At 43.6% G+C, this 24,900-nt stretch overlaps 1 protein-coding gene across 8 annotated transcripts in view; it reads left to right on the top strand.

Annotated features, from left to right (window-relative positions):
- The window catches only part of CACNA1C (calcium voltage-gated channel subunit alpha1 C), a 638,168-nt gene that overhangs the window by 537,794 nt on the left and 75,474 nt on the right, over window positions 1–24,900 (top strand). For all 8 annotated transcript variants that reach the window (XM_039546114.1, XM_039546165.1, XM_039546156.1 and 5 more), the window contains 8 exons: window positions 1,377–1,483; window positions 3,451–3,538; window positions 4,006–4,113; window positions 4,679–4,731; window positions 4,839–4,985; window positions 6,283–6,484; window positions 6,885–7,043; window positions 11,934–12,044. In XM_039546114.1, the coding sequence (XP_039402048.1) occupies window positions 1,377–1,483; window positions 3,451–3,538; window positions 4,006–4,113; window positions 4,679–4,731; window positions 4,839–4,985; window positions 6,283–6,484; window positions 6,885–7,043; window positions 11,934–12,044 (975 nt within the window). The remainder of the gene's footprint in view (window positions 1–1,376; window positions 1,484–3,450; window positions 3,539–4,005; window positions 4,114–4,678; window positions 4,732–4,838; window positions 4,986–6,282; window positions 6,485–6,884; window positions 7,044–11,933; window positions 12,045–24,900) is intronic.

Below are 24,900 nucleotides of genomic sequence, written 5' to 3'. Positions count from 1 at the left end.
GAGGACCCATATAAGGTTGTGTATCCTTCACAATCCAACTGGACTTAGCCTTTCTTCTCCTGCTTTGAGCAGCCTGGTTAAAGCTAATCATTTTTAGAAGCCGCAATGCTAGTCTCATCTAGTTGTGTTTTGAGATGGGTCTTGCTCATAAAATTCAAATCAGGGTCTGAACTTTCCCAAAAAGATGCTCCCTTTCTGTGGGACAGAGGGAATTCTAAGGCTCCAGAACTGTATTTATTGACAACGTAAAAAGAGAGGTCTGAACCTAAACTCTAGGTCTAAAAACTTCTGGACTTCCCAAAGTTCAGAGGTTTTTAGGCCTGGAGTTTTGTTCAGACTCATCTATATTTACACTCAATAAATACAGTTCCAAAGATGGAAAATTCCACCTGCGCCACAGAAAGGGAACATCTTTTTTCACAGAATCTCGTTGTTATTCAATAGAATACACCTTCTGGGGCAGGGAATCCCTCATATAGGAAGTGGAATTTTAATGTTCCAAGAATTGAAGGTTCTCCTGCTGACTGTTCTTCCTAGTACAGAAGCTTTAGTCACATTGTCCCATGGAATCTTTCCTTAGGATTTGTGAGAAAGGAACAGAGGGAAGAGAGGGGAAATATACATGCTTCATTTCTTGAACAAAATTACGGGGACCAAACGGGGGCTGAACTTGAGGGAAAGCAAGTAGAGAGGACACAGGATTGAGTTTCTGAATCTAGGGAATGAACCAGATCAAAATGGAAATCTGCCTATCGTTTCAGCCCTGGCCTAAATCATAAAATCCCCAAGTGATTCAGTTGTTGTTCTCACTCAGAGGGAGGAGGTCTCAGCTGTCCACTCCAGATGGTACTGCCCAGGAAAATATCCCAAGAAACAGTCCCTTTTTATATAATGTTTTTATTCAGCCTAGTCCTGGAAACCTTTATAAAATGCAGGCATCTTAGTCATAAGTGCCTTGCCATTAAAGATAAAGGGGAAGGTATTTGGTTGCAAAGAGTTGTTTTTCCAAATATTCACTGTGTTGCTTTGCTATTTCTAAGTGAACTTTATGTTCTCTGTATGCTCTAATTCCAAGGAAGAATTACTGTTGGCCCCAAATGAGCACCCTCTCCCCATATGGGCTGGACACTGGCTTGAAACTTTTCCTCATATATTCTCATGATAGTTATTTTACCCTCTCTCCCACTTCATTTTCTTTCCACTGGGACCCGTCCTGTCCACTGGGGTTTTGAGGTAAAATGATTGCTGCATTAAAAATATTGCCCTTTCTTAATATATACACCTTGAGCATAACAAGTTGGACTTGGTCTGAGAGATGATCCCCGAATAGCTGCTAATGCCAAAGTTTGTTTGTGTCTCCATGTGCCTCCCCGCAGATGACTGCATATGGAGCTTTCCTCCACAAGGGCTCCTTCTGCAGGAACTACTTCAACATCCTAGACTTGCTGGTGGTCAGCGTGTCTCTCATCTCCTTTGGGATCCAGTGAGTGAGCCATTCTTGACTGAGATAATCCACTGGTCTGTTGGGAGGGTGGGAGGGGGAGGGGAAGTACTAGATGAGTTGTGTTGGCTTGTCTGTACAAGTTTTTATTTATTTTTTACACTCCCCTGAACAACAGTCTTCTTGAAGCCTCAGAATTGTTTTCCAGACTCGTTCAGGAAGTGGCTCATACTAGCAAGGCTCAATATGAATTGGGTCAAGCTGTCTGTCGGTAATGACCTGGAGCAGGAGATATCGGAGATAGCAAATGAAAGACAAGAGTGTAGTCCAGTGGTTAAGATAAGGAACTGGGAGTCATGAAACTCTTGGGCTCTCACGGTGTTAGTTCAGGAGAGTCTTTACACCACCCTGTGATTCAGTTACCTCTTCTGTAAAATGGGGTAATATAGATCTACTTCACAGAGGTGTTCTTCCTTAAGGAATGCTTGCAAGGTACTTTGAGAGCCTAGGGAGAAAGCTGCAATAAAATTACAAAATTGTTGTTGTTGTTATTACCCAAGCACTCCTTCCATAAACCTTACCCAGCATATGGAACCACTTGGTTCTGTTAGAACTGTCTACCTCACATGGAAGATCTGAGGATAAAGCCAGGGTAATTCCTACATAACAAGAACCCAGCTGATCCCAAAGCAACTTTACCTTGTTCCTATAATGGGAATAACAGCTTCCTTAGGGCCTGATCCAAAGCCCACTGAAGTCAACAGAAACATTCCCTTTGACTTCAGTGGGTTTTCTATCAGCTTCTTAATAACTGTTCAATGCTCATTTTGGCCATTATCCCCAGCCCTTGAAGAGCTTGTGCAGGCTCTTCATATGCTAGCAAAAGGAGAATGTTCCCAAAAGCTGTAGGCGGGGGCCTGACACCGTACAACTGCAGGAGGGATTCTTCATCGGGGTTCACTCCTGCATGGTGTTGACTGAGTCCTCTGCCCTAGATGTAGCAAAGCACTCATCCACATGCTTAAAGTTAAGCATGTGAGTAGCCCCACTGAATTCAAGAGGACTATTCATCTGCTTAAAATTCAGTACATGCTTAAGTATTTTGCTGCATCAGAACCCAAATGCTCAGCACCTTTCCAAGTCGAGCCCAAGGTTGGACGAGGAACCTTTAAATTCATGAGACACCAGGAATTAACTGATGAGCTCCTTTCTTCTTTTAGCACTTCAGCAGCGTGCTTCTTTGTGCCCTTATCTTAAAATGTCTTGCGATGATTGCGTCTTGGCACTGTTTTCCATCGCACGTCTGTCGTGTATTTGGCAGCTTGTCCTGTTCGAGAGAGCCCTCCCTCTGTTCTGATCATTTTGTGAATACAATGGAGATGGCTAACGCTAGTGGGATGTACCCTGGGACTCTGATCAAGAGGCAGGGCCCACCCTGACATTTCAATAGGGTAGCTTCCCATCCTATCTCAGTGCTTTCTGAAGTGCCTCCTAAAAGCTCCTTCCTTTCACAGAAAGTTCTGAAACATGGCTAAAATTACATTTTAGAAAACTAGATGTATTCTGAGTAGAGTATCTACCATTTTTGATGTCTGAATTATATATTTATTCACATCAAGGACTGTGTTCAAATCAAATGATTTGTAAGGAACTTGCTTGTGTGTGTGTATGTGTGTGTGCACGTGCGCACAACTGCCCTCTAGTATACTAAATCACACTATGATAATCTGTGTCATAAACCCTATACTGCCAACAGCTAATGTAGATTCTCATTTAGCCAAAATTGTAGTAGCCTATGCCTTTGAAGCAGAAGGTATTGAGTTCTACCCCTGTTGCCACCTTGATGCTTTCAGTGGCATGGCATGCAGCAAAGGGATGACTCTGAAGTGTTGGGCGGCCTTGGATTTCTTACAGTATTTACAAATGGGAAAGAGTGGGTGAACTGTCCCCTCAGGTAGGTCACTTCCTATTGTTACTGTAAAAGCTGATGTACTGCTACTCTCTTCCAGGTCCAGTGCCATCAATGTAGTGAAGATCTTACGTGTCCTGCGAGTGCTCAGACCGCTGAGGGCCATCAACAGAGCCAAGGGACTAAAGGTTAGAGAAATCCTGATCCCCACAAGTAGTTCTCAAGGCTGGAAACCCAGGTTACTTCAGTCAAGAAGTATCAGTCTTTTAACACCGCTAGAGTAGTGTTTAAAGGCTCACTGACAAGGCTGGAGGGCCTAATGAACTAGCTTTGGGTTGGTTTGCAGATAGGTGGGCTGTGCTTCTTGCCTTCTCTCTATCAGTCAGGTCCCTTCACCTGACCAGGAAGAGTATTCATATAGATGAAGATCCTGCTGCTCTCTGAGCCGAGTTCTGGTCTTTTCTACACTTTTCTGCCTGCTCACAAGACTACAGCTCACAGTCCAGGGAGTTTTTTCTTCCTTTCCTGAGACACCACTTTATAGAGCTTGTAACCTGGGATTCTTATATTTTTGCTGAAGCCTTGGGCTCCTCCAATAGTGACAGCAGCTCAGGATGGTCCCTCCAGTTACTCTTGTCCCATCTTTCCTTTGCAGCACGTGGTCCAGTGCGTATTTGTAGCCATCAGAACCATCGGAAACATTGTGATTGTCACCACTTTGCTGCAGTTCATGTTTGCCTGCATTGGAGTTCAGTTGTTCAAGGTAAAACCATTGGGTCCATTCATTCATCCATCTCACTGAATCATCTTCTCTGGTGGCTGGGGGGAGAAACGTAGTGTGGAGAAGTGTAGGGGAAAGGGGAAATGGAGCTTTGCATGGAGCAGAAACCATCCTCATTACTGTCAGATATGAGTCCTGGGTTAAGCAGTAATCCCCCAGGCTCCCATTAGCCAAGTTCTGAAGACACGAGACCAAGCATGTCGCAAATGTGACTCATGAAACCTCAGGTCATGAGAACCAGGAGCAGCACTTTGCCACCCTCTCCCAGAAGTTTGTGGCATAACATCAATAGCAGTGGGGCTTTTCTCGGGGAATGTCCACATCCATGTCTTGTACAACTGAAGGGACTCCAGATGAACGCTGAACATTCCTTCTGTCCTCTCCCTTTGGTTTCGCCTTTTATACCCCACCCTCCTGACACCAGTTATTACTCAGCTCTTCATGGAGGCACATAGTCAGTTAAGCAAAAAGAAAGTGCAGTCTCCTTGCCACACTGATCAACCATAATGAAGGGAGACTTCACTCCTCTTCTCGCATTCTTCCCTAGGGCAAACTGTATAGCTGCAGCGATAGCTCCAAGCAAACACAAGCAGAATGCAGGTGAGTCCGGCCTTTCTCAGGCAGCTGCATTTGTCAGCTCCGCTCTAACTGGGTCTAAGCTGGGAACTGAAAATCTCTCTTGTTTTCCTTCTGCCGTCCAACAACAGGGGGCATTATATTTGGTACAAAGATGGAGAGGTCACCCATCCAATGATCCAGTCCCGCAATTGGGAGAACAGCAAGTTCAACTTTGACAACGTCTTGACTGCCATGATGGCACTCTTCACTGTTTCAACCTTTGAGGGCTGGCCAGAGTGAGTGCACAGCTGATCAGGGGGACAAAAGGGTTTTGATGGGAAGCAGTGCAACTTCCCCATTCATTTCTAAGGGAAAATCAAAAGCTAACCATTAATCTTCCCTCGTCTAAATTTTCATGCAGTGTTGCTTAACAGCTGCCACACTCCAGCCCAGAGGTGGCTGCGTTTCAGAGGTGGGTGAAGTGATTCCTATAATATCCCTTATCATCCACTCAGCAGAGTTATGAGGCTTAATTAGTGTTTGTAAAGTGTTTTGATATCTTTAAAGGAAGGCGATAGAAAAATGCAGAGGAGAAGTCATAGCAGCATTGGTATTTCTGTGTATGAAGATTGTAAGCTCCTTGGTGCCAGGCCTATTGCCCCTTTCACCCTGTCAGCTCTCAGCAAATACTGATGAGTAGTAGAAGCAATATTAATATTTTGATTACTACTGATTAATATTAACATTATTATTCTTTCAACCAAGTGAAAGCAATTGTTCCCATTTTGACTGTTCCAGTTAGGTGCCCAGTACCAAATGCTTGGTATTGTAGAATACTACGTGTATAACAGCTCCCTGCCATGCCATACTGTATCTGTGCTGTGAACTGCATGTGAGGCACATTATCAATAGTTATGGAGAATGGTGAGTTTTCTCACAGGGCCACCCCACCAGTGCCAGGCTGGTGTGAAATGCGACAGCACAGGCCCGTCCATGCTGGTGAGACACAAGATGTCTCACAGTGCCGTCCTGTGTGTGCCAGGGGGGCCCGGCATCTCTCTCAGTACCATTCCATTAGGGTGACTTGGGCATGAGCTGTCTCATGGCCCTACCCGGTCCTAGCCAGGCTCAAGAGCTTTCTTTTGTTGGTGCCAGCATGACTTCAAATAGTTTAAAGTGCCAAGATCATGCTTCCTTTCAGAACGCCTGTGAACAGCATCAAACTAGGACCAAGTTCTCAACAAATTGGACTGTTCCTTCTTTATCTGCACTATGTTAAATGAAGGGGCACATCTTCTATTTTAATCTTTTAAAAGATTAAACTACAGATAGCCCTGAACCCACAGCAGAGTTGAACAGATAAATTAAGATCTAGATCTGAACTTTCACAAAAGTTTGGGAGTCAGATCAGGAGGTTTAGTGTGTGTCTTGTCCTGTATAAAACTAAATCCTTTTTCAATATTAATAAAATTAGAAGAAAATAGCTAAAACTTGGACTCCCACCATCTTACTTACATAGCCCAGTGGGGTGTTGAGAGACAATTATGTTGGAAATTTTCTAAGTGTCTGCATTGGGTTTCTCTTCACCTTTAGGCTGCTGTACAAATCCATTGATTCTCACATGGAGGACGTGGGACCCATCTATAACCACAGGGTGGAGATCTCCATTTTCTTCATTATCTATATCATCATCATTGCTTTCTTCATGATGAACATCTTCGTTGGTTTCGTCATTGTCACATTTCAGGAACAAGGAGAGCAGGAATACAAGAACTGTGAGCTGGACAAGAACCAGGTAACTTATGACTACATAGTGCAACCAAAGGCATGAAATACTAGCCAAAGGAAATGCACAAGGGCTAAAGTACAGCCAGAGTGGAACACATGAGGGCTATCAAAGGGATACAGCACTATGCTCTCTCTATTTGTCATCATTCAAGAAGCAGGTACAAGAATTTCTTCTTAAAGGCCCATAGATAGAGCTGACTTCATTGAGGTTGCATGAGTGTAATTGTGGGCATAATTTGGCCCACAGGAAATACAGACGGAGGCTCCAATAACTAGAATATATTTATTTAGATTGTGATCTAAAAGAAATTACATACCAAAAAAAATTGTCATTGAAATATATTAATTTTTTACACGTGAGGCAACCCACCTACCTTATTTTTTAATCTCTCCTTTCTCTTTATTAGCGCCAATGTGTTGAGTATGCCTTGAAGGCCCGCCCCCTGCGGAGGTACATCCCTAAGAACCAGTACCAATACAAAGTGTGGTATGTGGTGAACTCCACCTATTTTGAGTACCTGATGTTCGTTCTCATCCTGCTGAACACCATCTGCCTGGCCATGCAGGTAAGTCAGAGATCAGAAAGCACCATAGGTGTGTGGGTGGGCAGCCCTTCAGCTGGGAGAATGTGGGAGTCTGGCAGGGCTTTAAGTTGCTCCCCAGCCTATAAGTCCCCTGGGGTGAGAAGGAAGAGACCTGACTCTCTTATTTGTTAAAGGTTTCAGAGTAGCAGCCGCGTTAGTCTGTATCCGCAAAAAGAACAAGAGCACTTGTGGCGCCTTAGAGACTAACAAATGCTGAAATAAATGTGTTAGTCTCTAAGGTGCCACAAGTACTCCTGTTCTTTTTATTTGTTAAAGACATTGGGCCAGATTCATTCCTGGTGAAACACCACTGAAACCATGAACCTGGCTCTCCTCCTCTTTCCAAGAGGGCACCAATAACTTAATTCTGTGTTTCTCCTCAATTTTAAAAAAAATAGCAAAGTCACAGTCCAATTAAATGGTAATCCAAAGAACAAATGAATTCACAAGCCACAGACAGAAGCCTCTGAAAAGTAGAGGTGGGCCTGAACCAACACCGCAGATATAAATACCCCAGGATGGGCCAACACCCAGATCTGAACTTTGCATCTCACCCTTTTCCCAATTGAAAAGAGAGGACAAATATCTGGGGAAGAAAAGAAAGAGGGGGGTGGGAATGGAAGGGAAAAAATCACTAGTATCGTCTTTAGTCTGTGGTCTGTTCTTGCATTGCTGAATGAAGACTAGGACATTTGAGTTCACCATGAGAACACACCAAATACCACATTGATGGCCGCATATTCAAAGGGGTTTCATCCCAGTCTTCTACATCATTTCACAACAAACTGATTTCACAACAAAGTTATTGCCCATTGTGCCAACTCCACATTGTGTGCAAAACTGCATTTGCTCATGCAGGTCAGGTAATTAGGTGCTTATATTTGCAGAGGATGCATTTGAAAACTCAGCCAAGAGGTTCAAATTCTATCCTTGGATGTGTATTTATGGCAATGAGAGTCAGGCACATACAATTAAGGGCAGAATTTGTCTCAAAGGAGGAAGTGTTGTAGCAGACCTGCAGCCTATTAGGACTACTTCCTTTCCTACCTGGAGACTTGCTGTGTTCAAAAGCAAAGCTTCTGGAAGCAATACCAGACAAGGAAACTAATTAGTGATATAGTGAGAGGTATAGTACTATCATGGATCAGTAACTAACTAAGAGACTGAAAACAAAGACCAGGAATAAACGGTCAGTTGTCAGTAGCTATGTCTATATAGTTGTGTATAGAGTACATACATTACACACCTCCCTAGCTTGGGTAGAAATAGCAGTGTAGACTGTGAGGCACTGCTTAGGTGAATAGAGTAAAGACATGCCAGAACCTTAGGATACCTACCCAGCTCTCGACACCCGCAAGCCATGCCTCCCACATCTATGTTGCTATTTTTAGCAGTGTTGGCAGAGCCTTTCCCTGCTGCCTACGCACAACTACGTGTAGCCTTTCACTGCCACGTTTAGCTACACACCATAGTGTGGATGCAGACTAGTTTTCATAGAATTGCAGGGCTGGAAGGGACCTTGAAAGGTCATCAAGTCCAGCCCCCTGCGCTGAAGCAGGACCAAGTAAACCTAGACAATCCCCCAACAGATGTTTGTCCAACCTGTTCTTCAAAATCTCCAATGATGGAGATTCCACAATCCTGCTTGGAAGCCTATTCCAGAACTTAACTACCCTTACAGAGAGAGAGTTTTTCCTCATATCTAACCTAAGTCTCCCTTGCTGCAGATTAAGCCCATTACTACTTGTCCTACTTTCAGTGGACACGGAGAACAACTGATCACAGTCCTTTTTATAACAGCCCTTAACACATTTGAAGATTGTTATCAGGATCTCCCACGGTCTTCTTTTCTCAAGACTAAACATGCCCAGTTTTTCCACCTTTCCTCCTAGGTCAGGTTTTCTAAGCCTTCTATCATTTTTGTTGCTCTCCTCTGGACTCTCTCCAGTTTGTCCACATCTGTTCTAAAGTGTGGTGCCCCAAAGTAGACACAGTACTCTAGGTGAGGCCTCACCAGCGTCAAGTAGAGTGGGATAATTATCTCCCATGTCTTACCTACATGTATTAACTCCTGTTAATACATCCCAGAATGATATTAACCTTTTCTGCAACTGCATCATATTGTTGATTCTCGTTCAATTTATAATCCACTATAACCCCCATATTGTTTTCAGAAATACTACTGCCTACCCAGTTATTCCCTATTGTATAGTTGTGCATTTGCTTTTCCCTTCCTAAGTGAAGTACTTTGCACTTGTCTTTGTTGAATTTCATCTTGTTGATTTCAGATCAATTCTCCAAATTCTCAAGCTCATTTTGAATTCTAATCCCATCCTCCAAAGCACTTGCAACCCTTCCCATGTTGGTGTCATCTGCAGACTTCATAAACATACTCTCCACTCCATTATCCAAGTTATTAATGAAAATATTGACTAGTATTGGACCCAGGACTGACCCCTGTGGAACCCCACTAGATACACTCTCCCAGTTTGACAGTGAACTATTGATAACTACTCTTTGAGTACTAGTTTTCAACCAGTTTTGCACCCACCCTATAGCAATTTCATCTAAACCAGGGGTCGGCAACCTATGGCACACGTGCCAAATGTGGCACGCGAGCCAATTTTTGATGGCACACGGCAGCGGGCTGAGCGGCTCAGCCTGCCGCCACTGTGGGGCTGAAGACCTGGACATGCCACCCCTTTCCATTGGCCGCCCCAAGCACCTGCTTCCTTCCCTGGTGCCTGGAGCTGGCCCTGATTGCTCTGTAGACTTCCAAGCTCAGGCTGGAGCCTGGGCTCTAGGACACTGTGGAATGAGAGGGTCCCAGAGCTCAGGCTCCAGTCCTTTGCTCCAGAAGTCTGCAGAGCAATGAAGCAGCCCCACAGCACAAACACAAGTCGGCTGGCACAGGCCAGCCATGGGTTTTTCTTTGCTGTGTAGACGTATCCAGAGTCCAGCTTCACTCCCCCGCCCTCCCCAGCCCTGAGTTGGAGCATGCTTAGTTGCTCTGTTTGGATGGTGCATGAACAGTGTGGTCAGCATTAAGTGACGAAGAGATGGAGCATCTTAACTGAGGATGAAAACTTTGACATTCTAGCTGCTAAAAGTAAACAAGTCTCTACTGAGAATGTGCAAACTACTATTTTTCAAAGACTTATAACTTGGCCAAATTTGGGCAGATTTTCACAGAGACGCCAAAAGGCACATCTTTGATGAAAGCCACACACAGACACACACACACACACCCCGCCCAGAAAAAATGGCACGTCCTTTCCCCAAAGCATGGAGAGATACTAGTGCTTTTCAAAGAAAAGGTCACCAGAGTTTTTTTAAATGGGTAGAACAGCATATTTTTCTCTAGCCTTGGTCTCAAACGAGCTGAATTGTTTTGGGCTAAACAAATTCCAAATAATTCAGCATGAGCCAAATACCCAGCATGAAAAGTTTCAGCCCAAATGGTTAAAGTTTAGCCCAGTCTTATAAGCAACTGAAAATGGTCTTATAATGGGACATGTCAGGCAACCTTAGCAATGGGCAGCACTACTAGCCCCACCTATAATGATCTGGTCAAGAAGATGAACAGTGAGATGGAAAATTTTGCAGTAGACACATTATGTGGGTTATTGAAGACTAGAGAAGACTGGGAGTAACTTCATAGGATCCTAATAAAGCTAAGTGAATGGGCAACATGATTTCAGATATAATTCATAGTTGACAAATGCAAGGTAATGCACATTGGAAAGAATAATTTGAACTACTCATGTAGATTGTTGGATTCTGAATTAACTGTAATTACTCAGGAGCAAGACTTGGCATCACTGTGGACAGTTTAATGAAACCTCTGTGAAGTTTGCAGCAGCAATTAAAAAAGTAAACAAAATGTTAGGAAAAACTGGGATAGGAAATAATATTGCAAATGTAATTATGCCCTTACGTAAATCAATAATGCATCCTCTACTGGAATACTGTGTTCAGTTCTGCTAACCCCCATCTCAAAAAAGAAGATATCCAGAGACAGATGACAGAAATTATTAGGTGCATGGAATACTTCCATATGAGGACGGATTGTTGATATTGAGACTGATTGCTATGAAGAGGGGACATGCTAGAGGGATGCACAATAATGAATGGTCTTGAGAAGGTAAACTGGGTGCTCCTATTTACACTTCCTCATAATACAAGAACAAGGGCACATTTAATGAAACTGAAATGCAACAAATTTAAAACTGATCAAAGAAAATACTGTTTTTAGCCAACATATAATTTACCTGTGGAATTCATAAGGTGTCATTGGAACAAAGAGGTAAGTAAGGTTAAAAAAATTATTGGATCCATAAGTACATTAGATAGGAATTAAAAAATTAGGCATATAAACCCTCATGCTTTATGGCATAAGCCAACCATTAGCATGTGGAGCCCCAATTTAGCAAAGCATTTGAACATATCCTTAAATCCATCCCTAGTCAGCAAAGCATTTAAATACACATGTGTCTTGTTGAACTGGGACCAGAGTTAAGAAGAACCTTCCTGTTTGAGCTGGTTCTTTCATAATGGCCTATTATGCCATTTCTGTAAAGTTATTGTGAAGCTTCTGGTATTGGCAATTGTCAGGAACAGACTACTAGACCATATGGACTGCTTGATTGGTCTAGTATGACAATTCCTGTGTTACAATCACAAACTAATCCTAAAGAGATCCACATCCAGTCTTGCTCGACCATGAAGGAAAGTTATTGCTGTGAATGAATTTAAGGAGAGGGGAGTCATAAACCTGAAAAAATATGGGCAGTCCTCTTTAAGTGGGGGATGCAACCCTGTATATCCAAACAGCCCATTCTTCATAATACTTTTGGGACGCTTGTTTTTCAGCACTATGGTCAGAGCTGTTCCTTCAAACAAGCCATGAATATCCTCAACATGCTCTTCACGGGTCTCTTCACTGTCGAGATGATTCTGAAACTAATCGCCTTCAAACCCAAGGTAGGTGTTGTAGATTGGGAATTTCTCTTCCTGTGTGTGGTGGGAGTGAGGAGAAAATATATAATAACCCTACCCCAGCCCCACAGTCACCACCCAGTAGTTGAACTGGGCAGTTACTCTCTGGATTGGAGTCTCACCCTGTGTTTGGAAGAGCTTTTCTCAGGAAGAAAGTAGACACATTTAAAAAGAGCCGTGCCTTTTAGGAGAGGAAGATCCTGCTCCTTCGTTATTATGAAGGCGTGGTAGTTACTCTACAGTTAAGACTACAGCATGATTTCCATATTGAACACTGGTCTAACGCTCTCTGTAACTTTCCCAAAACAAATTTTATAGCCTGAAACATCTCCTGATTAGTCCCCAGGACACAAGTGATTTTAAAGAAAAGTGAAGTTAATCAAACATGATTCATTTTGAGTTATGGTACTTGGAAATTTTTCTTTGGGTTTTGGAAAAAATATTCTAATTGATCTACTCACAGGTCAGTTATCAGTCTGCTCATAGTTCAAAATGGCTGGCAAATTGGCCTGTACACTAGTGCTTTGTGAGGATTACAGCACAGGGCTGCTTTGGATAATGTTAGTTTTGAATTTAATAATTTATTGTCAGTGTTGGAAACCCCATGAGTTCCTGTCTCCAGAGATTATTACGTTCACAGGAGCTACACATTCCACTAACATAATTATACCGGAAGGAAAGTTGTAATTTACAAGTTCTTCCAGCTAACCCAACACAGCTCTTAAATTAACTGAGGCCTTCATCTTTTTAGCGTAGCTTCAGCTACATTTCATGAGGTCTCAATATGGCATTAACAAAGGTGACAATCTCCACCATGTCCAACAACCAAGCTTGTCTATTCTATTGGAAGTTAAAGCACCACCCTTCACCAACTTGTCATCCTTCTTCCCCTCAGCAGTGACAGTAACTTTCTGCTCACACTCCACTCAAACCAATATCTCTCTCCAGCATCATCTCTAAGTTGGTTCTTCTCCCTCCCAGCACCTGTATCCCCTCTCCCACCTTTTTCTATAAGGCCTTTTAAAAGGTTGAGGATCGAGGAAAGTCACAGTCTCTGTCCTCAGCCAGCCCAGAATCTCTCTCCCTTCTCCCATCATTTTCTTATAGGTAGCACTCATGAAAGTCACAAGTTTCATGGGTTATGTTCGAAATCTTGGTACTTTTGTGAGGTCTCAAATGTAGTGCTTATGAAAACAACAAGCATCACCAGCTGTACCAGCAGAGCTTGTAACTTCTAGTAGGCTTACAAGTTTGTGACTTTGCCACATATGCTACAATAGAAATTCTTCTAAGTCCAACACTCTTTAAAAACCTTATATGCATATTATGTGTAGGAACATAACTCATGCATTTAGTAGCATTCGTCTGCTTCGATCCTGCTTCATTACACTCTTCAAGCTTTGCTATGGGCTCTGATCACCGTGAGTTTAAAAATAACCGAGAAGATTTCTAAACTAAAAACTTCTCTGTGACCTAATTAAAGATGAGACTATATGGCATATCTTTTTAACACTCTTTAACATGGACTAGAACAGCAGGGTTTTAATAAAGAGTCTTGAAAGCCAGGACATTCTCAGTTAAGGTCCCAGCATCAACCATAACCCTGCCCCCACCCATGATGAAAGAACAGCCAGCCACAGGAATACACCATATTAAAGCTAGAAACTAAAAATGCCTGAACGCCAAAAATAGCCCCAGAACTTAATTTAATTTTAGAGGCCATCAAACTGGACAATCATAGTGGTTCCTTCTGGCCTTGAAATTTATGAACCAATATCTTCAGAGGGGAAAAAACAGTAAAACAGGGCATTTGCCCCCAAAAAATCACAGTGGGGAGAATGAACCTATGGAAATTGCTAATACAGCTAAAAGCCTGTCTTGAGCAGCATATTAATGCTGATTTATATTCTATACCAGTGCAGTGATTCTGTAAATCTTAGAACATCAAACGTATTCTGCAACATAACTCCCAGTTGCCCTCCTTTTTATCACAAAGGTGTGACCTGCAAGCCTGTAGAAGTGCCATCATGCACTGTTCCATCTTGATTCAAACTGCCTGCCAAAGAAGGACTCCACCTACTTCTAGAAGGCCTCTTGGATCAAGGTGGACCACTGTGTGATGGGATCTGTAGTCACTATCTCTATGGGCCACGTGGTACAGCTATAACATGCTGCTCTATTTTATCTATGTAAATTAGGCACAGACTTCCAGCTCTGAGAAAGATGGTGGTGCAGCCCTCACTTAGACAGGGGCTGGGCACTGACTATCATGAATGGTATAAAAAATGGCCTGCAAATGGGTGGTTATCCCTAAGGGGGTTATCTGAACAATCTGAGAGATGAAGAGCTTTAAGATACAGTCACCCTCCTCTCCTACTGAAACATCCCAAGTTCCCCAGCAGAAGCTAAAGAGGGGATTTTAAGTGCATTAAGTTTTCCCAAGTATGAATGACTAGCTTAAATACTTAGGGGGTCTCTGTTGTAGATGGAATTGGCTGCCATTTCCAGAGCAGTAAAGCCCAAACCAATCTTTGATTAAGCTGTTTTGGTGTTATGTCTAAAGCCCAGTCTTTTCAGGCTGAGGAGTTTCTAAAAGCGATAGAACAGTTACTCCTTTATGACTGACTGCAGAGGAGCAGGAGACATAGATGGGGACCTGAAGGTATCATGCTCTCAGCTGAGCAACAACAGGAAAGGCTTTTAGGAGAGGACAACGCAGGAGAAATGAGTGTGAGAGAACCAGCAGCAGTCCTGTCACAGAACTAAAGCTAGGGCGTTTGCTCTAGGGAGCACTCCACTTTCTACAGCTGCTGGTATTTCTGAACCCAGCAAGAGGCACCATATAGGTAATGTAACTACTGCTGGATGTTGGGACATTGTTACATACCTACGCCTCTTCCAGCCACTCCCTAAAGGATAGTTGGAAAGGAAAGGTCCCAGCATCTCCCAGTAGTTACAGCTAATCGCAGTATCTCCCAGGAGGGGTCCCAGCAGGAACTGTTGAAGGAGCAGTTACTGTGTGGAGCACACAGCTGCTCATGCCTTTTCACGAAAGAATAACTGAAGCGAATGAGATAAGTGCTGTGGCCACTAGGGAGCTTACAATCGCTGTAGTCCCAGCTTCTCCCTGCAGGAGTCACTGTGGGGAGTGCACAGAAGTGGTGGCCATGTAGAAGTATAGAGCTAATGCATCCCCAGTCTCTCCCTGCATGAGTACCATAGCAATGGGGTAGTAGCGCTGGCTGAGGGGAGTTTACAGATACTCCTATCACAACTGGTTTTTGCTGGCATTTCTGTGAGTAATAATGAAAGACGTATGGCTCTTTCTGATTCCCGTATGTATTTTTCACCATGTCCGCAGACGTCTAGCATTATTTATCTCTTGGCCCCTGTTTGTTTGTTTTTTGAGGCAATGTGCCCTGCTTATTCAGCTCTCTTGATAGCATAATGGAAAGGAAAAAACCCAAGAAGGAATCAGTTCCATAAGCACTAATTGTGGGCACAGACTCACCCGGGCGTAGGGAATTTACTTGTATAATCCAGTGCTGGAGCTACTTCTTGCACTAGAGTCAGGGGCGGCTCTACAAATCACGCTGCCCCAAGCAGCGGCGCGCGCCGCCCCGCCGCCTTCGTCCCGCGCGGCCGGTCCCCTCCCCCGGCCCCCGGCATCCTGGGAGGGCTTGCTCCTGTGGAGCTCCCCCGCCCCCGCGGCAGGTCGGCCGGAGGGAGGGAGGGACGAGCCGACGTCGCCCCGGGCGCCGGGGCGGAGCTCCACGCCAGCCAACGCCGCCTCCCCATGCCGCCTCCTGCAGCCGCTGGCTGCTCTGTAATAATGATTTAGTAATCAAGAGGCTATTCCCTGGGATGGAGAACTATGTTTAGTCCAGGCTCTGGGTCCTCCTCTTAGTACTATTCCATGCTCTGTAAACAGTATTTGAAGGTGGTAGAAAAACAAGAGGTTTCATAACTAAACACAGCCCTGGCGCTGGGAATGCTTGGCTTTTGCAGCGAATCTGTACTTCGCCCTTCTGTGAGCAGTGCTATCTCTTTAGTTAGCCTCTGTGGGGGCAGGGCAGTCTCTGTCATTTATGCCCAGCCGTGGGGGTAGTGCAGTCTTTCAGCTGACACCACTTAGTAGGAGCAATACTGTCTCAAGCCCATGTCTTTAGGCCCGCAATGTTTTTCTGGAGGAGAGGCACAGATCTCTCAGGTTTTATCAGTGTAAGGCAAACAGCCCATCAGTATCTAACCTACTCCAGGCATAAAGAGGGAATGAGAAGTAAAGGATTTGCTAATAATCAGAGAGAGATTTGGGATGATTAGGGCTGCTGATAAGGAACACATCCACTGCGTTCCTTGCATCTCCGTGCAGAGTATTAACCTGCTGCTCTGAAGTACGACTCCCAAATGGACCTTGAGTGTTTGTCTTGGCCAAGTGCCATGAACTGATTCAAGAGTAGTTCCTCTGAACTGGCAGGCAGTTTAAAGAGATGTTCTTGAGGCTTGGGGAACAGAGGGGCTCTGGGGTTTGTGTTTCTAATTTATAAAAAGCTCCAGCCACTCTAGTGAGCTTTTTGTGATGGTGCTTCTAGGGTTTTCTCTTTAGAGCTCAGAGTACAGTCTAAAATTTTTACACATACATTTGTGCCTCCTGCCCACAACACACCCATAATCTGCCTAGGCAGACATGGCATTAAACACAAGGGAACAATTTAACTGCTAGTGCAGTCAGGGACATAAACTAGCTCTATAGCCCTTTACATCAGTAGATCTCAAAGTGCTTTACAAAGGAGATCAGTATCGTGGTCCACGTTTTACAGATGGGGCAACTGAGGCCCAGAGAGGCAAAGTGACTGGCTCAAGGTCATCCAGCAGAGCAGGGAATTGAATGTGGGTCTCCTGAATCCTAGTCCAGTGCTCTCTCCACTAGGTCACATTGTCTTCTGTGAAGAGGCTAGTAGTAACTTCAGTGGACTTTTTCCCACTTATGCCACCAATGACTTTAGCCATGATCAGTAGCCCAAAAGGTGTCTTTAACTAGAGAAATCCAGAACTGAGATGGGCTTGAGTCAGATCCCCAAATGCAAACACCCCCAAGCTTTGTGGGAGTTCAGATCCAGGTAGAAACTCAGAGATGGATCATTGGATCTATAATCGGCAAAACTGAAGCCTGAATGCAAACATGCACATATACATGAACTTTGGGAAAATGGGACTCTGGAAACAAACTTTCCAGCTTAACCTGTCTCTAGTCTATGGTAGAATTGTATGAATAAAAGGTCTGGTAAAGAACCAAACAAATCTGCCACTCATTAGAAATCTTGTCCCTTGGAGAAGTAAAAATCCATACATCCATATGTTCCCCTACACTCATGTCCTAAGCCACAGTCATGGCGTGCATCAGCTGCACGTCACCCTCATTGATGAAGCTCCTACTTGTTTCATAACCTTATGCCAGAAGATATCATCACTGCTAAACAATGGTACTGGTGGACTGTTTGTTGTTTTGGTGTTTCAACATTAAGACTGGCCTCTCAAGAACAGGAGTACTCTCCTTTTCAGAGAGGAAGGGTTCATTTACTGGAGCTGTCTTCTCTCCCTGTTTCATGAAAAGAACACGTTTTATAACTCATGCAGGTAGAGAAAAAGGATGAAGAGCCAAATTAATCTCTGCTTTAACTTTGTTGGCTTCATTAGCGTTTCAGGAAATGAATATAGGGATGAATTTTCCCCAGTGAATCCTGTAACTGTCCAGAGCCATTGGGAAATGGTTTCTTTAATTGCTCAGCCTTTCGTACTGTGCTTGTCTTCTCAGAAAATGTTCATTATACCCTCCCAGAATCATTTGTTGAGTCAGAAATAGGATCCTAGAAAACTGATTTTCTACTACCACTCTCTTCCTGGCCCTAATTCAGAGGGTACTTCAATGGAACTACTCCCATGAATAAAGCTAGGCATATGTTTAAGTACCTTGCTGAATCTTGGCCCATGTGAAGAAGGGGAATACTGGCGATTTATCTCAAGGAATCATAGATATTAGAGATGTAAAAGATCACATAGTCCATTTCCCTTGCTGTCCAGTGTAGCAGCCAAAACTTCTCTCTCCTTGATGGTTACAGGTAGGTGACTCTCATATCCCCCATAAATCCTCATACAGCCAAGCCAGGTGTATTTAGACCTTCTAATTTTTTCTTTGTAAGATCATTAAGTCAGCCCCATTGCTGCTCTTCTCCTTTATTGACACATTTTTTTGGTATAGAGGTGTCCAGAACTGAATGCATTACAGTAAATGAGTTTTGCATTCAGTGCAGGATGTACACTCCCCAGGCAGTTCCAGGAAGGATTGTGACTTTCTCCACACAAGGGAGTCCTGGCTACCAGTCCATCCCTCAATTCACTAGGAAACCCTCCCATTCTCAGCCCTAATTGATGCATGCTTCCGCATTTATTAATAGATCTACTTTCTCTCTAGTATTTCTTTTTCTCTGGGTATATTTGGACGTCTTTATTCCCCCTTTAAGCCCTTCACTTAGCATTAATCATACATTTGATGCTCTTATATTTCCTTTCACGCCTGCAAACTGACTCATCTGTTTTGGTTCCCTCCTGACTACTCCATTTCAGTGCAATTCCTTTTTTTACACTCAGATCTTTGGAGTGTCTTTCGCTAAGCCACATTGGCTGCTTCTTTTTCCTTGCATTCTTCTTTTTCAGAGAGATCACAATCTGTTGTGCCTTGGTTATGACATATTTTAGGATGCTCCAGCCTTTGCTCATGCTACTGGATTTTTTACACCTTCCCATTGCACCATTCTCATGAAGTTTCTTAATTTTTGAAATCTATCATTCTTTGTATTGCTGCATTCTTGTCATCTTAGAAATATCTATCTGTCATAGGCTGTTGAACAGGCATCAAACACCAGAAGATTTGAGCCCCTCTGTCATATCAAGGACTCTAGCACACCTGGGAGGATCAGATTAAGGACCTTTCTACACTAATGCAGCCATGTCAGGAAACCTGGCTGCAACCAGGCTGTCTCCAGCCCAGTTACAAATATTGTTCCAATTTGTAATTTAGATTGGAATTCAGCTGTGGTCCAAGGTTTGACCAGTTATAAAACACAGTTAAGGTCCAATCCACACATGATAACCAGGAACCATATTTTTGTTGTAACCAGGTTCCCCTGAGGTGCAGTGCCACAGACTTATAGCGTAGAGGGAGTGTTAGCTCAGGGCTGGATTATCCATGAGATTCAGGAATAGAGCATCCAGATACCATGAGCCTCCTGAGTGCAGGCTACCCAAAGACTTTAACTAGGCTGTTCTGGTTGTTAAAAGGCTCAAATGCTGTGATTTCTTTCTGCACTGGACTTGAGGCGGCCAGGATAGGCATCAGGCTGATTTCTCTCATCAGCCTTTGTTTCATCCTTTCTGCTGTGCAGGAGGCAGCAAAGCTAGAGGACACTGAGCTAAAAGACGTATTGACTAACTGGCTCCCCCACCCAACTGCAACAGAAAGGGCATTCTGTCCCCTTCCTTTAATGTCTTAGCGATTGGGAGCAGGGGCCTGAAAAGGGAAAGAGAGAGAGGAGGGGTAAGAAAATAAAGATATGAGGGGCCATAAGGAGAGGAAAAAGATAATGAACTTCCTCTGAGGATGAAAGTTGGAGAAGAGACACTGGAACGTGAGGAGAGCAAGGAAGGACCAGACAACAGGATGTGAGGACCGAAGAAAGTGAGAGAACAAAGAGACCATGTATGAGGGGAAGGAGAGGAATAACAACAAAGAACTGGGTTTCAGTGAAAGGGAAAGAAACAAAATCGGGAGAAGAAATACTGTGTATAAACAATGGGTAGGGGGAAGGAGAGAGTATTTTTAAAGGAAGAGAAAATACAAGACACAGAAAGAGGAAAAAATTAATAAAATGGACAACAAGACGACTAAACAGAAAAGTTGAACGGAAAAGAGAAAGAAGCGCAGAGGGGGGTAGAATGAAAGAGTGAGATGGAAAGAGAAAAATAAAGAAGGGAAAGAAAAACAGAGGGAAATGGAAATAAAAACCAAGGAAGGAGGCATATAACTTTTAGGGTAATGAATGATATTTTATTTATGCTTCTACATGTTACTGAAGTTCCCTGGCAGGCGTTACACCTCCCATGTCTGAGGGGCATGGATTTCTCATTCACAAAGTTTCCTGAGGTGCTGTTCTGTGGGGATTGTAACTGGGTGAATAATTAATATTCAATACATTTCACCTCTTTTTGTGTGGATTAGAGGTGAAAGTCACCCCTGGTGCCAGGGTTTGATGCAGAGTCCTCATCACCATGTGAGCCACACAGAAGAGCCACATACACCCCCTGCACACCACAAAACTGACCTGCACATTGGCTCAAGGTCATTTTGGAGGTAGGAGGCCCATAGGCCTGTTGGCTCTGGGTTAGAGGAGTGAATCTGTGATAGATAAATTATCATTATCCTCATTGCAAAGAGGGGGAAACTGAGGCACAGAGAGATTAAGGCCAAAGTCAGGAAGGGTGTTAAATACATGGGCAATTTAAATACATGCCTAATCCCATTGACAGCAATGGGCTTTTTCATGAGTGTAAAATTATGCATGTGCTTAAGTACTTTGATGAATCAGGCCTAAATGATTAGCCCAAAGTCACATAGGACATCTGTGGCAAAGGCAAGCAAAAAACCTGAATCTCCCAGTAGCCAGTCCTGGGCTTTAGCCATAAAACTGTCCTTCCCTTTTACAATAGACTGCGCATTTGCAATTACCTGTTTGACAGGGATTAGGAGTGCAATGCATACATGTTGTGAGGGTATTTGAATATGTGGCCACTGGTGTAGCAGGGGAAGTGACCCTCTTTTCTAGTTCAGTTATGCAGAATTTATACTAACGTGTGTCTTCCTGTATGTCTGAACAGCACCTAGCACATCTGGGCTGCTACCATAATGTACATAAATAACAGGGATTAATAATTAGATCTATACATAAAGGATCAGCCTGTCTCAAGCCCCTGCCCAGGTACAGGGGGTAGGGGCCCTTCAATAGACTTGCCCTCTCCATTGCATTCCCTACACGTAGTCGTTAATTCATCCGTCTATGGCTGGTAGGGGACAAAGGTAATTAACATTCCTGTGCTTAGGGAAACATAAGGACTGCTTCCTCCATGCACTTCTGGGAGGAGGGGCATAGAAGGGCAGGGAGGAGGAGGAGAGGCCGTGAGCCCATGTCCCCTCCTCACTGGCCTGAGAAGTTGGTCAGATGCACCTCGGGGAGCAGGTTGCACCCTGCATGCCTGGGGAGCCTTGGAAAGATGGAGTCCAGGTGGAGGAAGAAAGCAGAAATGGGATTAGGGAGGGATTGTGCCTCCTATAACAGTCTTCCCCACAGTTCCACCAGGGTGTGTGGATCCACCTAACCCCAAACATGAGTCAGTGGCTAAATGCCATTCATGCACAGAGCATATGTGACAGGGATTGTCACAGAACAAGCATCAAGGTGGCTGTTGTTGTTTATTATGGGCCCTCAGACAGATACCATTCCGACTCTGTTCCATAAAGCCTATTAGGTCATCTGAAGAAAGGGAAACTGCATTCCTCTTATTGAGAGTGCAGGCTCATTAGGTTAAAAAATCAGGGGGTAGCCGTGTTAGTCTGTATCCACAAAAACAACAAGGAGTCCGGTGGCCTCTTTGTTGTTTTTTTAGGTTAAAAGTACATTTGAAATAGAAAAAAGACCCTTGAACAACAAACACTCCAATGCAGAGTAGTGTAACAAACTACACAGCAGGGGACTCAGGAACAGGATTGCTCTGCTAACATTTTTCAGACTACAGGCCTCAACTCAGCAAATAATGGATCTAGTCCCTTATGCAAACATCCAAGGAATCCTCATTAGGGCTTCCTTTAGATTTCAATGAGTTTTCAGTAACGTTATGTTACTGTAACTGAGAGAATTGGATCCATTGACTTCCATGTTCATCTGAAGACAAAATTTGGCCCAGTTGTGAAAATTGGCTGTTGGGCCAGGTATTCATTAAAAGCATGTATGATCTGCAAATCCCATTTGTTGTTGAACCTATTCTACCAGTTGTGGGACACTGATCATTAGTAGGAATTTAAAGGAGAGGAAAGCAGGCAATATAGTTAAACGTCACAGATAAAGGAGGCAGCTACCCCAGACAAACAAATTGTGCAATGTGAAAAGTATTCATTGGATAAATGAAATAGAAGGAACTGGATTGGTAACAGGACACAAAGCTTTACACCAATTTCTAGGTCACTGGTTCCAAGTGAGCCCTGATCAGCAGGGATCAAAATTCTTCACTCTGAACACTAGTCGACGTCCTGTATGAAATGAGCTAGTTTCCTAGTGGATGGGGTCCATGTCACATAAAAAAGCAGCACAATTGATCTCTTTATTGGCAATCCCAGTGGAGAGGCCAAGAATTGAATGAACATGGAGAAGGAACTCCCCTTTGCCCTTAGTGTTCCCCACTTTGTCATGGTGGAAGTACATTGGTGAGAGATGCGGAGGATGCTTGCACTGCCACTGCTTATGTGCTTATAGGATAGAGGACATCCTCCTTCTGGGATTGACAATCCAACACCTTTCAACAACACAAAATTTATCCTGTACTCTTTATTATGAATTATATGTAACTGTTCTAATTTTCTCCAGCAAGGGCTGTGCAGTGTGATTAGCCAACCTCCTAGAGGACTGATAGGAAATCTGGTAGGCAAAGATAAATACTAAGATGCTGAATAGGAGCTTCATTAAGGAGGGACCTTTTCCTTCACAGTAAACGTACCCAGGGAATTTGCATATTTCTGCAACATTGTGACAGATTTATTTCCAGTCTGGCACTTAAGGGTTTTAATGTCATTATGAGTGATCAAAAATAATGATATGACTACACAATGCAGCGGTGTAGGAAGCACAGTATTAGCTATTACTCTTTATTAAAATAGAAAATTATTAACGCTGTGTTAAAAGCACAGTGGGATGGTGCACTGGGGTCTCATTCACAATGGTGCCTGCAGCAACAGCAGCAGCACTGAAAGGGAACAATATCAGGGAAAAGTTACTTGTTCTCACCCACAGAAGGGAAATCCCAAACCTCTGTCACTTCAGACAGGCTCATACAAAATGGTCAAAAGTTCTCACAGGTTCTCTTCATTTAAAAACAATGCCAAATAACAGGGTACAGCAAGGCCCCATCTACACAGTACTTTCTATCCTGTTAGGAAATGATATGTCAGAGGCAGTGTTGCCTAGGAATAAGGCACTGGACTGTGGCCAAGAGACCTGATTTCTATCCCCCACTCTGCCACTGGCCAGATTGGCCACGTCACTTTAGTGCTCTGTGCTTTTCAGTTTCCCCAAGCGTACAATGGGCATAGTGATACTGACCCTCCTTTATAATACACTTTGAGACTGATGCATAAGAATGAGTATTGGTGATGGTGTTATTCTATAGATGGAAAAACTGTACTCTCTGTAAAATCAGGGCCTTTTTGAAAAAATACAGAGGGAAAACTACAGTAAACCAAACAGTCTAAAAACATATGATGCATATCTCTCAGGACTGTCACTTGAGTGTAGAGTTGTTCCAGTGGGCCACCATACCTCTGTACCAGCCATGCCAGACAAGACGTCTAGCTCCATCTCATGGCACCTACATTAACAGAGTCTGTATCCCCTCCTAAGACATCTCTCACTGATTCTGGATGCTTTCCAGTCTGTTACCACTTCCTGGCTCATCCTCCACCAAAATAAGGATAAAAGATTCTTCATTTCCAGAGATGTGCAGGCAGAAGCCTCCACTCGCAAATCCACCATTGCATCCCACTTGTTATGGTATTTAAAGAACATGGGATCTCTTTCAGAAAGAGGGAAGTGAAACTGTTGGTTTTTTTTAAAGCAAAGCATTTGCTCCTATTCTCATATAGAAGCAGCTATGGAAAGGTGGACTATGACAGTCCTGGAAGCATCAGCGATAAAGGTCAATGATTGGTAGCTGTGTCCTTACATGTTGCTAGCAATATCTCAGCTCATAGTTGTTTTTTGCAGGGGACAGCTTCTTTTGGGTCATGCTCCCTTCCCTAAAAAGAGGGAATCTCTTTTATATCCTCTTTTGCCAGAGGATGTTGCGAAGGCCAAGACTATAACAGGGTTCAAAAAGAACTAGATACATTCATGGAGGATCGGTCCATCAATGGCTGTTTGCCAGGATGGGCAGGGACGGTGTCCCTAAACTCTGTTTGCCAGAAGCTGGGAATTGGTGACAGGGGATGGCTCACTTGATGTTTACTTGTTCTGTTCATTCCCTCTGGGGCACCTGGCACTGGCCACTGTCGGAAGACAGGATACTGGGCTAGATGGACCTTTGGTCTGACCCAGTATGGCCGTTCTTATGTTCTCTTATGTTCTTACAGCAAAGTCCAGCTTTTTGTTCTTTCCTTCTCCTGTGCTGTTGTCTTGGTGCATTCTCTCTCATACTTGATCATGACAGAACCTGTTCATTGTAGCCCTTGGGGAGTCCGCCAAAGTAGAAACCGGTAGTTTCTCCCTAATGTGACATGATAGCAAATTGCACATGGTTATCAATATATATAATGTGAAATGTTCAGGCATAGCTAGCTGTCATAGCCATTTTTCAGTCTTTCCATCCAGTCAGTGTTCTGACTGGAGTGTAACGTTTCCTGTGAGTTACATCCTGCTATCATGACCATGGGGTATTCATGATGATGTTATTCTTGGAAAAAGCCCATTGCTCTTTACAGAGCTTCACTGGATCAAAAGGGTTCCACCTAGATGAAGATCAAGAA

Source organism: Mauremys reevesii, linkage group 1 (genome assembly GCF_016161935.1).
Source record: "Mauremys reevesii isolate NIE-2019 linkage group 1, ASM1616193v1, whole genome shotgun sequence".
In the NCBI taxonomy this organism is placed as follows: Eukaryota; Metazoa; Chordata; order Testudines; family Geoemydidae; genus Mauremys; species Mauremys reevesii.
This window is presented reverse-complemented; position numbering and strand designations above follow the sequence as displayed.